The sequence below is a fragment of the Danio rerio genome, chromosome 17 (genome assembly GCF_052040795.2).
Source record: "Danio rerio strain M-AB ecotype USA chromosome 17, GRCz13ab, whole genome shotgun sequence".
NCBI lineage: Eukaryota > Metazoa > Chordata > Actinopteri > Cypriniformes > Danionidae > Danio > Danio rerio.
The window spans coordinates 14,798,806-14,812,500 of NC_141037.1; the positions used below are offsets into that span (position 1 = coordinate 14,798,806).

At 36.1% G+C, this 13,695-nt stretch overlaps 3 protein-coding genes across 6 annotated transcripts in view; 1 reads left to right on the forward strand and 2 right to left on the reverse strand.

The window, feature by feature from the left end:
• The window catches only part of LOC147833028 (uncharacterized), a 425,349-nt gene extending 412,181 nt beyond the window's left edge, over positions 1–13,168 (forward strand). The window contains exons 6-7 of one of the 2 annotated variants that reach the window (XR_015513156.1): positions 9,066–9,129; positions 12,433–13,168. The gene's annotated coding sequence lies outside the window, so the exon portion shown is untranslated. Of the gene's footprint in view, positions 1–8,801; positions 9,130–12,432 lie in introns of both variants that reach the window. The other variant, XM_087290192.1, reaches the window with a different exon arrangement.
• The window catches only part of LOC147833031 (uncharacterized), a 36,222-nt gene that overhangs the window by 1,646 nt on the left and 20,881 nt on the right, over positions 1–13,695 (reverse strand). Inside the window, exons 2-4 of one of the 2 annotated variants that reach the window (XM_087290190.1) lie at positions 12,389–12,554; positions 8,999–9,175; positions 8,762–8,866 (exon numbers count right to left, since the gene is read on the reverse strand). In XM_087290190.1, coding sequence (XP_087146316.1) covers positions 9,166–9,175; positions 12,389–12,554 — 176 coding nt within the window. In that variant the 3' untranslated portion in view covers positions 8,762–8,866; positions 8,999–9,165. Of the gene's footprint in view, positions 1–6,813; positions 8,867–8,998; positions 9,176–12,388; positions 12,555–13,695 lie in introns of those variants that run through there. The other variant, XM_087290189.1, reaches the window with a different exon arrangement.
• Positions 1,328–6,109, reverse strand: si:ch211-131e11.16. 2 transcript variants are annotated; one of them, XR_015513150.1, is made up of 8 exons: positions 5,982–6,109; positions 5,051–5,107; positions 4,504–4,572; positions 4,152–4,299; positions 3,831–3,989; positions 3,586–3,678; positions 1,560–2,254; positions 1,328–1,465 (listed from the first exon to the last, which is right to left on the reverse strand). XR_015513150.1 is itself a non-coding variant. In XM_087290188.1 (7 exons), exons 5-7 carry the CDS (start codon positions 3,849–3,851, stop codon positions 1,928–1,930), a joined length of 441 nt encoding a protein of 146 aa, XP_087146314.1. In that variant the 5' UTR covers positions 3,852–3,989; positions 4,152–4,299; positions 4,504–4,572; positions 5,051–5,107; positions 5,982–6,109; the 3' UTR covers positions 1,328–1,927. The 2 variants fall into 2 exon arrangements, 1 of the variants encoding a protein (XP_087146314.1); XM_087290188.1 differs by having other exon boundaries at positions 1,328–2,254.

Here is a 13,695-nt window from a genome sequence, read left to right on the forward strand (position 1 = left end):
TTGATCACAGCTGGTCTCTTATTACTAATCATTAGTAAGCCAATCAGATCATTCCAAACTGGCTATAAATAGCCCGACTAGCATTACTCCCTCATCTTCGTTTTTTGATGAATCCCCCATCCACCCCATCTCCTCCTTTACCAGGGGGAGCTCTTGAGAACTTCCTGATCTCACATGCTCATCGACCAGGCGAGAGCCCATAGGCTCAATTATCTCCGAGCTCTGGGTTCTTTCCTGAGACAGCATGCCCAACCTGCTATTAATATCAAGCAATATCTAAGTGTGAACACTTGAAGCTATTTCTGCGCAGAATTTTGTCTGCAGAAATCTGTGAATTTATGCGGAATGATTTTGGGAGTATTATAATTCAAACTTAATATATAAAATAAAAAATAATAATTTTCTTTACTTTTATTTAATGTTTACTATGCAATATTAGTTGTATAATAATCCACTTATTTGGTAAACAAAGCAAGTCTCTCATACAATTTATCTATTAAAAGATCTATCAAATTTTACTTTACAAACTGTATTGTAAATAAATCATATAACCGTTTTCTTATTAGTCAGTAATCTTCCTGAAGTTCATTTAATAACTGATTAAATATAATTTTTTTAGGTGGGCATAGATTAATTTTTTGAATCTAGATTAAAATGGCTCATTTGAATTCTGCCGAAGGCATTCAGAATATGTGTGCTACCCAAATAGTAAGTCTTTGAGAACGAGTTTTTTAAGCCAGGTGGCGCAGTAGACCAGGTGTTCATCTACTGTTTTCAAAGTGCATCACAAACAGCTTTAGAAACTGTTCTACTAAGATAATTAGTAATTAAAATGAATGATTTTCAATAAGATGTACTTGTCTTTACACTGTAAAATGTAATTAGTTGACCTTACTTAAAAAAAGTATGCAAACTCGTTGCCTCAAAAAAATTAAGCAAAGTAAACTTAAGATTAGTGAGTTAGAAAAGCTTGTTTTTTTAAGTGTGCAGTACTAAATCAAGTAGTACCACTAACACGTTTTTTTTTATGTTCATGTAACTTAATAGCCATGCTTAGTGTTAACTTAATTTTTTCATTTTGTGTTGATTGCTTGATATAAATTTAACCCCACTTAGAATTACTAAATACCTACAACTTAACACTATCAGTTCTGCTCACTCATTTTTCAAGTTCACTTAAATTAAAGAAACCAATTTCCTTGTTGGACCCAAACCTGGGCAGCTGCAACATGTGGCCTTTTCTCTTCCCCATTTATCTATTTTTGCTGTTACTATGTGATAAAGGCAAACACAACACAAACATATAATTTAAAAGAACACTCACTGGTTTGATTCAGCTCCATTAGAAAATTTATTCAATGCACATTCAAGTACAAAACAGCAGCTAAACAACAAAGTTGTGGTTTGATTTAACTGTATAAAATGACAAGGAAAAATAAAAAAAATAAAATAAAAAAAAACATTTCTGTGAGCTAATTGTAAGCATGTCTCCCAATATTAAACAGGTAACTACAGGACGACTTCAGTGCATGCAAAATCAGTGCATTTCTGATCAAAACCGAAAGTACAACAAATACTTTTGTGTCCCAAAGTGAGCAGTCCAAGGATTAAACCAACACAAATAAAAACATCATTAAAAGTTTTCCCAAAACACAAATGTAAACAGGATAACCTTGCTAGGTTTTTTTCTGACATTATCATCTAATAACAACTAACAACTCATTGCAACACAACGTGGCACTATTTCCACCATTAGCATACCTGCATAACATGGTAGACTTTAATGGAATATTCTTTTTTTCCATTGAGAACGTAAATGGGCGAGAACAGTTCCATGAAAGCATCAAACTTTCTCTGATAAGAAGAGAACATTAATGGCGGCAAAGCTTACAAAGTGCTATCTGACAGCCGATGGATCTTTACTGTTCTAACCCAGAAGACTGTTCTTCAGAGTTAACAGCTTTGGTGGGAAGTTTTTCTTTACCAGTCCAAGCATCACAGTCTGAATGAAGTTGAGTGTATTTGCCATGCATTTTGGGTTATCCAAATGCAATGCATATGTAAGACCAAACAAAAGACAAACTGCCTGAGGCAAGTTTTTAATATGATCCATGACAATAATTCCCTCCAGAATGATGGCAGTGGAGATGGGCTGGAGGTCCACTGAGCTTTGACCCTCGTGAGGACTATCTTCACTGACAACTGTCAGCACACCAACAGTGATGCATTCTAGGGCCTCGTCTCTCTCTGTATCCTAAAAGACACACATTCTTCAGCATTGCAATTTATGCTATTCTAAAACATTCTTTTTTTAGAGTTGTAATGTTATCAGAGAATATGGTTTTAAATATGTTTTCACACTGGATCGTAACAATAAAGCAAACAAAATATATTTGTTATGGTTAAACTAAAGCTAAAAAGGTCTATACATCCTCAAAGAGTGACACTGACTTTTCAACCTACAAAATACATCAATCACTGTACAAAATGTATATTGTATATTGAGCAGATAGAATTACATCTATGTCAACGCAGGTATAGTTTTATGTTCATGCAGACTGTAGGATTACAAATTTAAGAATATGTTTAAGATCTATGGAAGACATTTTCTGCCAAATTTAAATAAATTAAATGACTAAAATGAAAATTAAAACCAGATTAACGATTTCATTAGAGAAAACTGTATGCAAAATGTGTGACAAAATTGAGAATGAAATGATTTCATTCTCATGGTGACGGTGCATCATCCCTGTCAAATTGAAAAATAAAATGCAATTGGTGATTTCACATTTAATTTTCACTACAGTCTCGAGGCAAGACAGCCAATACTAAAATGAAAAGCCAAACGTGAAAAAGAAACTACAAATAGTTTTACAAAAGCTCTTTATTAACGCTCACGCAATAATAGTGACAACTCAAATTAAAATTGTAAATTTTAGTTTTCATTTTAATTCCTCTTTTATTTTGTTAAAATGTGTGTCTGTGTGTGTGTGTGTGTGTGTGTGTGTGTGTGTGTGTGTGTGTGTGTGTGTGTGTCTGAGTCTGTGTTTGAACCTGTGTGTGAGTCTTTTTGAATGTGTGTGTGTGAGCCTGTGTTTAAGTGTGTGTGTGTTTGTCTGAGTCTGTGTTTGAGTGTGTGTGAGTGTGTGTCTGTGTTTGAATCTGTGTGTGTGAGTCTTTTTGAATGTGTGAGTGTGTGTGAGCCTGTGTTTGAGTGTGTCAGTAAAATTGTGTGTGGTGTGTGGGTGTGTCAACCTCCAGGTTGGTGTGTGTGTGTGTGTGTGTGTGCGTGTGTGTGTGTGTGTGTGTGTAAAATTTGCAACAAGAAATCTGTGGAGCAGTCATAGAAACTGTAGCAATAGCAATGTCTTTAAGTTATCTGACACTAAGTGTTGGCAATGGAAATGTGTACTTGTCAATAGAATTATATGATATATTTAACCCTTTTGTTGTGCCTTGATCAGACTTGACTGCAGCAGCTCATGTTCTCAATAAAGAATCCTGCTGAAGAAAGAACCAAGTCTCCTTGTCTTCAATTCTAAGTGTTCTACAAGACCAAACTTTTTCTTATGTGCAAGTACTTACAGAGCAGGTCTTGTAAAATTCACTGGAGTCATCACCGAGTAAAATGGGAATGCCTTTGAGGACAACAGAGCGAAGTACTGTGACGTCTGGTGTCTAATGATACACAGAGAGAGAAAAGACCAGTTACCAGAGTAATTTGCAAGGCACAAGCAGACAGGAAATAAAATAGATTGGTCTGGATGGTCTCATTTAGAACTTGATTGATGAACTATCACACAGATCAACAGCAAAATAAACCTACTTACCATCCAGCTCATGTGCTGCATCAGCTCCCTGAGTATCTGGCCAACAGTTCCCTTTTTTGTTTTGAAAAGTTCAATGAACCGTGGGGCATCCTGGTCCAGAGCCTCAAAGAAGTTTCTCTCAAGATTCTTACTGGCGATTCTATTAAACTCAGCAAACACCTAAAAAAGTAGAGAGGAGTGGGTAGGGATGGAGAGGTGGCAGAGGGATTAACATTCCAACAAGTGTTTGGATTTCTAGTCACACACCTTGAATTTATGTTTATTTGCATTATTTTATTGATTGAGAACAATTACATGCAATAGCAACAATTGATTGCTTACCTGTCTCTCTATGAAGAGTGCTAATTGGGTATGTCAAAGAACTCTGGTCACTGTTGTCTTAGCGATGGTGATGCTCCTACAGGCGACAGGATCTCAGTGTCTGCTGTGCTGCCCTCAGTGTCTAATGTTGTGGTGGGTGATGACAATGCTGTTAAATGGAGAGTCACAAGAGGGATGATTTTGACTGTAGCTCTTTCAGGTAAATCAGTTATTTCAGTCAAATTGCAGAGTGCATTATTGGAGTCTTGATCTTCATACTGCAGTTTAAAGTCATACTGCAGTGACAGTTTATCCACCAGTTGCACTTTGAATTCTTCAATGGACTGTGGTCTCTTAATTAAAGTCAACTTACTTATATCATCTTCAGCGATGATGACTCTCAGTAACAACCTCTGGTCCATTTTGATAACTGTTTGAAAATCTGAAAAGAAAGAAAAGATCATTTTGGTATCAAACCTACCAACATAAAAAGACAAAAACACTAAAATGCAGTATCACATTTGAAATACCAGAGCTATAGGAAAAAACTAAATCCTTGCAAAAATCTAATTATCAAGCTTTTAATCAATGAACTTCTTTAAGACAAGTGAACACAGCAGTACAAAAAGTAAATGGTAAATGACTCGCTTATGTGGTTAGACATCAAGGGAACTGTAGTCCTGGGTATAATGGACTATAAATCGAACCCACAGTATCTATAGAGACAGTCCAGAAATACTAATTACATCAAATATTTGAAATTCAAAATATGCATAAAATATTATATATGATGAAATATACTATAATGAAATAATTTCAACACAAGATTTTCTTAGCTTTTGTTGTAATCCAATTGTTCTGATGTGAGCATAACTTTTACTTTAGCATGCAATAATAATACAGTTATTAGTTGAAAATACCTTTTATTGCTGGGATTATGGAATGTGTGGATTGATCACCATCTGCCTGGAAGGAAACTGTTAAATAAAAATTCAACAATTTAGCACAACCAAGTACATGTGAAAGCTGTAACATAGGCCTATAACCCACAATGACAGCTCCCAGTATTAAAATGAACATATTATGTACAAGATGACCTTAAAGAATAATGTAAGCCACTGAGTATGCCAGCAAATATGTTCCCTATCATAGCAGACTATGATAAACTGAGTGTAAAGATCTTTTCAGACAGGTAAACACTCTTGTCTGTAGCGAACCAAGACTGATCTGGGTAGTCGGTACTATGGTAAACATGGAAACAGCACAGCTACGAATATTGACTATAAAGTGCCAAGTGTTAAATAAAATAACATTAAGTTAGTTGACTGTGGTGATATCCCCAATCATAGGTCGAAACACAGTGGTAACGTTAATCCTGTTTTTGATAAGCACAGACTGTTATTGTTGGTAGCTAAAATTAGCATAGTCTTTAAGGACTATCTTAAAATAAAATTATACATCCAGACTTGTTCTGATGTTCTGCCTGAGCTTACAAACAACAGTTATAAAACTCAGGAAACTCCCAAACCGCCGGGATCAGTCTGTCATCATCATGCTAGCTGCTAGTCAGTACTCGATGACAAATGTTACTGACATGGCAGGTGGGCGCGAGCGACTGTTAACGTTACTACTACACTAAAGTTTTTCCTCAATTTTAACGTGACAAAAGTCTTGAAAATAATAAAGTATTGACCAAGTTTCATCAAAATATAACCACGTTATGTCCATAATATAGTTAGCTAGCGTTAGCCGACATTACTACACACATCATTACTAGCAGGCACAAAACACTGGCGCTGATTTACAGAAACAAAACGATCTGCGCAAGGGTAAATTAAAATATGTACTCACCAAATGAGTGTGCCAAGCACAAGAATCGCTGTTATGCTGACGATAATCACAAGTGCCGTTGACGCGATGTTTAGGTCCAGATCAATGATATCCAGCTTCATCTGGTCGGTCAGTTGCGGGCAAGATGTGACATACTGTTTGCAAAATTACGAATCCCGCCACGCCAAGACCCGCCTTACGAAGCAGCTTGATTGGTTGGGGATGATTGATTGATCTGCGCATGCCCACAGTGTCATAAACTTACTTTTTCTAAATTAATCCAGCTCAAGTAGACTGAGCTGGTAAGATTTTTCAACCTCAAAGTACAAGTAACTTACTAAAAGTGAGTGTTAATAGCAGGTTGATAAAAACTGATTAAGGTCAATTTACTATTTTTAATTAAATACCATGTTTGCTTTTACAGTGTACAAACTGTTTATTCAGTCAAACAGGCATTTTGAACGTGGCTGTCAGTAAAGGGATGCACACACAAACGCACATGCACACATCGCGAAATTGGAAGTTTTTTTTTTTATTCCGTTTGACCTGCGTTGTTAATTTCCATAACACTCTCACCAGTCCTTACTCCTTATTTGTGTCTAATAGCAGTTTGTCACGGGGGCATGAATGAAATGTTCATGATTTAAAGTGAAACTGACAAACTGCAGTTAAAGTCAGGCAGGCATCCTGCTGATTTGATTCCGAAAAGCACTATTTTGTCAGGTGGCTTATCGGTCAGGTATACATCCCCACTAAAATATCAAAATAAAAGTCATCATAATTTGCGTAGAATAGACCCAGCTCCCAAACCAACTTTGAGAATAGATTATGGCAATTTATTTATTTTTTTTTTATCGCGCGATAAGAGTCTTGCGTTAACGCAGCATGTTAACACCGATAACAGCCCACCACTAATAAATTTACACATATTTACATATTTAAATAAATAGACTCAATGGTTTTCTGCACAGATTCAGTGTGGGCCTAGTAAAAACAGACAGTAATCACCACATAAGCAAAGACCTAAAAAGAACATGACAGTTTAGTACTTCTAATTGAAATCTGCCATATTGAATGTTATGACTTGTGTTGTTTGTCTTTTCCCCCTAAAGTCTCTCATGCAGCATGTTTGCTCTAAACCTGCAAAAACACTGACCTTAGTAGCAACGGACACCCTATTTCATTTACTACAAATGAAGACAAAGCTGCGAGGGATAGAAGTACTGTTTGTTCAGTGAGTTATATTGCTGTGGATCAGGATGTCAATCGATTAGCCAACAAAACACTGAAAATAATTTGTTTCAAACAAACAAAGAAGTGGCCGGACAAAACGTTCTATAGAGAAGATAATGTTGGGTGTTGAAGCTGTATTTTGTTCCTTTAGAATGAGCTGGTTCAATTAAGACTCATTTAAAGCTAATACCAATTGTCAGATCGTTTTATTTTCAGTATGAACTTGGTTGAAACTTGAGTTTATTTCTTCTGTTGTACACAAAATAATATTTATTTTTCTTACCAAAGATGTCAATGGTTACTTATTTCAAGCTTTCTTCAGCGTATCTTTTTTTTTTGTGTTTAACAGAAGAAAGTAAATAACAGTTTGGAACCACTTGAGGGAGAGTAAATGACTCAATGTTTTAGGTGAACTATCCCTTTAAATCAAATTGCAGCAAGACTGTGGCTTTAATCTGTTGCAAATCTTCTTATTATAACTCATTTGGGTGGCATGGTTGCTCAGTGGTTAGCACTGTCAAGCCAGCCACCTTCTTGCTGTGAGGTGAGTCCCGGCTGGGCCAGTTGACATTTCTGTTCTCCCCTTGTTGGCATTAGTTTCATCCGAGTGCTCCGGTTTCCCCCACAGTCTAAAGACATGCAGTGTAGGAGAATTATATGAACTAAATTGACTGTAATGTGTGTGTGGTTGTTTCCCAGTACTGTGTTGTGGCCGGAAGGGCATCCGCTGTGTAAAACAAATGCCGAAATAGTTGGCAGGTCATTCCTCTGTGGTGACCCCTGATAAATAAGGGAGTATGCTGAAGGAAAATGAATGAATAACTAATTTATTGACATTACACATTCATGGGATAACTTAAAACATTGTTTCGTTTAAGATACAAGTCTAAAGTAAAAGAAGGTATCAGAATCACATATTTATCATGGTAATATAATTTTTTTTGTGTGTGTCTTTGATGATATTTTACTTAGAAACAAAGAGTTATTTTGAATGTGTTGAGACACTATGGCTTTGCTGTACTGTTTTATTTATTCAAGGACAGAAGAGCTAAAATGTTAAACACTATTGTCATAGAGACAGACATAGAGTAGAAGTCACAATTAATACCAAAGAATTTTTATTTAAATATTTCCCAAAAATGATGTTTCATAGTATTAGCAAGTCTTTTTTGTTTTATTTCAGCTAGAAAAGTTGCCCTTTATTTCTGGAGAGTGCCAAATACATCTCAGGAGCTATGTTTGTGTGAATCCAACAGAGCCTGATGTGTTTGCTTTATAAGATATCAAAGTTCTCTTACAAGTGCCATTACCGCCTGCTGTTCTCGCATAGATTCACCAGAGGCTGCTGTCGACTGACTGACTGACCCTCCTCCTTCCCTAAACCCAACCGATAGTGTTTTAAAAAGCACCAATTGACCAGCACCCACCCACTTCACTTAACCAACAGTGTTTTCAAAAGCAATCCAGAAAAACAAAAGCCCCCTGATTTTTACCACATTTTCAGATTTTACCACATTCTAATCCTGCTACTTTTTTATTTAATTTTTTGGCTTCTGTTTTTGTCTTACCTGCATTCTGCAAAACATTCTTCGCCACACTCAAACCCAGTCGTCATGGTCAACTCCTCTCTGCGTCTGAAGTCTTTCAACGTACTCGGCTAGCCACTGGACAAACTGGTAACAGCGGAAAAGCGGTCCACATGGAGGCAAGCGGTCAGCTGATTTTTACCATGTTTTCAGATTTTACCACATTCTCACTGTTATTTACTTGTTTATTTAAATTTTTGTCTTTTGTTTTTGTCTTACCCGCATTCTGCAAACCATTCTTTACTGGACTCGCACCCCGTCATCAAACTCCTCTCTGCATCTTAAGTCCATCGATGTTCGCTTGAGCCATTGGACAAACTGGTAACAGCAGGACAGCCATCCACATGGAGGTAAGCGGTCAGCTGCTAGCGCGAAAAGGAGCGGCATTATACCGATCTGCAGAAATGTATATCCGTTTTCAGAAAGAGCTTATGTTGCAACCAAGCAGTTTGATATTAGAAAAAAAAAATAAGGTCAATATTATTAGTTCCTTTTTTTAAAGATTTATTAATGGTAGCGAGCATTTTGAGCGCTGCCCTAAGAGCCTTGCGTGCCTTGCATTTTAACCACCTGCTCCACCTTACGTTTTTGCCATTGCCTGCTGTGCGCTAGCAGTTAAAAAAAAATCAGAACAGAAAAAGCATGTTACGTCAGTCGCGTCTGTTTCATTTTCCAATCAAATGAAAGCAGAGGCGGGATTTCTGTTGAGGTGCCTGCAGTGTTTGTGTTGTCAAGACAGCTACAGAGACATTTGAAGATGGAGGAGAGACTTGGTGGTTGTTGTTTTGAGTTATCCGGAGCTCTGTGACTCACAAATCTTGACTTTCACAATATTATTATATTTTAAAATTATAATAATATCAACAGCAACACTCACACATTACGCAACTGATTTAGTCATTAGCTATGTTTTCATCCAAAAATGCGAATTAAATTTATGCGCAAAACTGGATTATCGCATTTAAAGATGCACCAATAAAGCAGCGTTTCCATCCAACGAGTCAAAGTGAACAAAATTGCCACTTGCTGATTATCTAGCGCCAAGTATCAACAGTAAAAACTGAATTTACTGCGGTAGGAGAAGCTGTGTGAATCTTTTATTATTCATTAAATGACTTGTGCCTCAGAAGGCAACCCTGACATGCAGTGAACGTGTGGAGGCATTTAAAGGCATGAGACGCGGAGCACAGGTGCTGTTGATTCTGGAGGTCATTAATAATATAATAACACTAATTCTAAGATGGTTAAGGCATTTTAGAAAGACCAAAACAACATTTCAGATGTTTTACAACATGCTCAGCCTGCTGGTTTGTCCATTCACACATATTTTTATCATCACATGATCTCTCACAACAAAATTGCATGAGTGAATTTGTTCAGTAAAAGCGTTTCTATCACAGTTTAATCGCATCTTTTCTCACCGAATAAAAAGTTTATTCTACTTAGTTGTGTGCATGTGTTTTTTATGCACATTTTCAAAACTTATGCACATCTTGGCGTTTCCATCAACTGATTATTTTTTTATGCATATATCCAAAATAAGTGAATTGAAACATAGCTACTGCCTAACACCATAAAAAGCACACCATGCTTCTTTTTTCTTGTCAAAAAAAAGGCAGTGGTGGTTTTTGGAACGTAAAAGCGTGTTCAGTGTGATCGGCCCCTTAAGCAGTATTTTTTTTTCCGATTGTCTACAGAACAAAGCACTGTTAAATAATGACTTGCCTAATTACTCTAACTTGCCTATAACTAATTAACCTAGTTAAGCCTTTAAATGTCACTTTAAGCTAAATACTAATATCTTGAAAAATATCAAGTACAAAAGATATGTGCTGTCATCATGGCAAAGATAAAATAAACCAGTTATTAGTGATTAGTTATAAACACTATTATGTTTAGAAATGTGTTGAAAACTTTTCTCTCCGTTGAACTAAAATTGGGGGATAAAATACGGGCAGACTTGATTTAGTTTAATGCAGTGTAAATTACTGTTAAGATTTCTTAAACCTGTTCAGTTTTCTCAAAGTCATTCACTGCAAGAAGGTCGCTGGTTCGAGTCCCTGCTGGGCCAGTTGGCATTTCTGTGTGGAGTTTGCATGTTCTCCCAGTGTTCGCATGGGATTCCTTCTAATGCTCTGGGTTCCTCCTGGTGCTCCAGTTTTCCCCACAGTCCAAAGACATGCTATATAGGTTAATTGAATGAGCTGAATTGGCCGTAATGTTTGAGTGTGAATGCAAAAGCGTATGAGTGTTTCCCAATATGCAGGAATAGTTGGCGGTTCATTCCACTGTGGTGGCCCCTGATAAATACAGGGACTAAGCCTAAGGAAAATGAGTAAATGTTGTAGATAATCTTGTATTTTATTAAATATCAAATACAAATATTGTAAATACAAAAATAAGGTGTTGTACTGCTAATGTAAAATTAAATTAATTAAAGTACTGTAAAATTGTCATTCTGTAAAATTAAAACGGGGTAAAGGCCATTTTATAATCAAAAGAAGTTGTGGTAAGGCTATTTTTCTGTAAAATAAATTGTGGTAAAGGCCAATTTAAAATTAAAAGAACTTGTGGTAAGGCTATTTTATCATAAAATACATTGTGCTAAAGGGCATTTAACAATCAAAAGAAGTTGCGGTAATGCTATTTTACTGTAAAATTAAATTGTGGTAAAGGGCATTTTACCATCAAAAGATGTTACGGTAAGGCTATTTTAACTGTAAAATAAATTGTGCTAAAGGGCATTTTACCATCAAAAGAAGTTGCGGTAAGGCTATTTTACTGTATAATTAAATTGTGGTAAAGGGCATTTTACCATCAAAAGATGTTACGGTAAGGCTATTTTACCTGTAAAATAAATTGTGCTAAAGGGCATTTTACCATCAAAAGAAGTTACGGTAAGGCTATTTTACTGTATAATTAAATTGTGGTAAAGGGCATTTTACCATTAAAAGAAGTTACGATAAGGCTATTTTACTGTAAAATAAATTGTGGTAAAGAGAATTTTACCATCAAAAGATGTTGCGGTAAAGCTATTTAACAGGCTAACAATTTAGGAGGGCTAATAATTCTGACTTGATTTAGTGTAATGCAGTGTAAATCACTGTTTAGATTTATTAAACCTGTTCAGTTTTCTCAATTCACCCTTCTAAGGCGGCAGGCATGGCAAAATGTAATTTTGGACAATGTATCTACAAAGATTGCTATTGCAGGACAAGGGCAGCAATAAAAATAATTGCTAAAATGGTATTGCTTTCTCAGTTGGCTAAGCTGAAATAATATATCTTAAGATTAATTTATCTTGCTTAACAGCAAAATTAATGGCAAGTGAAGAAAATATATCTATTTTTTTATTCCAAACAAATTGCTTTTCTTTGCTGTTCATTCTTTAAGTCTAATAATGAGCACTAGACAGCCTCAAACAAATCACATCTATCCTGATGAGTTATGTTGCTTGTAATGTTGTCGTATTTGCTTACTCATCAATATTCAAATACCCGCTATAATGGTGGCCAATAATTAGACCCTGCTAAAGATGTTTGGTCTATAGGAGATAATTAACATGAGTCAGCACAGAGTATAAATGACTGTAAATGCCAAGAATATCACCCCTCGGGTTCTTCCTGAATCTCTTCTCCTCTTGTGCTGGACAGTGGCTGTGCCGGAGGGTTGAGGAGGAGATGATGCGGCTCTGGAGATTTCTGCCTGGTTGCTCTTTGCAGGCTGCGTGAAGGGGAAGGTAACCAGCAGGTGGGCTGAGGCTTGAAGGAATTTTCTTGCACATGGAGGAAATAGAACAGAATAGTTTCTGTGTCACAGTGAACAAATAGCACCCTCAATCAGAAAGCACATGACCTGTCACACACACACTGAGTTGAGAACAAACACATGCACACACTGACACACCCAGTGCGCCTGTACTTATGACATAAAATCCCTTCTTAGCCCTGCGGCTGATGCTATAGTGACACAGTGATATCCTTGACATTTCATCGTTTCATGCCCAGCAAAAAAAGAAGCAGCATCTGGGACTAGCTAACTAATATATTAAAATATCATATAAATTCTGGAGATTTCTTTACATTTTCTTTTATATACAATAAACAGGGTGAAAGAAAAGTAGCCATTTAAATTGGTGATCTACATTTCTTATACTGTCTTTCAATAAGCTGCAATGTCATCACGGAAATATGAATGTATATATTGTTTATTTTCAGTATGACAATTTCTGTTTCATTTTCTGATTTCTTTCATCAGTCTGTCCATCTATCCATTCATCTATCTAAATGATTCCCATAGTTCATGTAGTTATAAAAGGTCTATTCCAGACATTGAAAGTCTGAGGTAAATTATATATTGTTGTTTTCATAGTGGCTAATAAAATCCTGCAAAATAATATTCAGTTTTAATATTATGAAAATCACAACAGAGGCCTCATTTCTGGTTATTTTAGGTCATGGAAATAACAGTTTTTTTTTTTTGTCTATGAAACTCAGGAAAAAGTAAGTGATTTTGACATCTATCAATCCGTCCTTCTGTCTATCTATCGTTCTGTCAAGCATTCTTTGTATAGTTCTATCCATTCATCCATCCATCTGTTTGTCCATCCATCCATCCATCCATTTAATCTGTATGTCATTCACAGCAAGAAGGTCGCTGGTTCGAGTCCTCCAGGTGCTCTGGTTTCCCCCAGAGTCCAAAGACATGCCCTATTGACCCCTGATAAATTAAGAGACTAAGCCTAAGGAAAATGAATGAATGCTGTACATGATCTTGGATTTATTAAATTCAACTAGTAAATACTAAAAATAGACGTGTTGTACTGCTAGTGTAAAATGTAAATAAATCAAAGTACTGTAAAATTGTCATTGTGTGAATTAAAATTTGGTAAATTTTAGGTCATTTTATAATCAAAA

What these genes read in the sequence shown, in the direction of transcription:
- si:ch211-131e11.16 (XM_087290188.1), bottom strand. Translation starts at nt 3,851, where the DNA reads ATGCAGCACATGAGCTGGATG. An exon ending in TGCAGCACATGAGCTGGATG is followed by an intron (nt 3,679 to 3,830) that starts GTAAGTAGGTTT and finishes GTGTATCATTAG; the next exon opens with ACACCAGACGTCACAGTACT. An exon ending in AATTTTACAAGACCTGCTCT is followed by an intron (nt 2,255 to 3,585) that starts GTAAGTACTTGC and finishes TGTGTCTTTTAG; the next exon opens with GATACAGAGAGAGACGAGGC.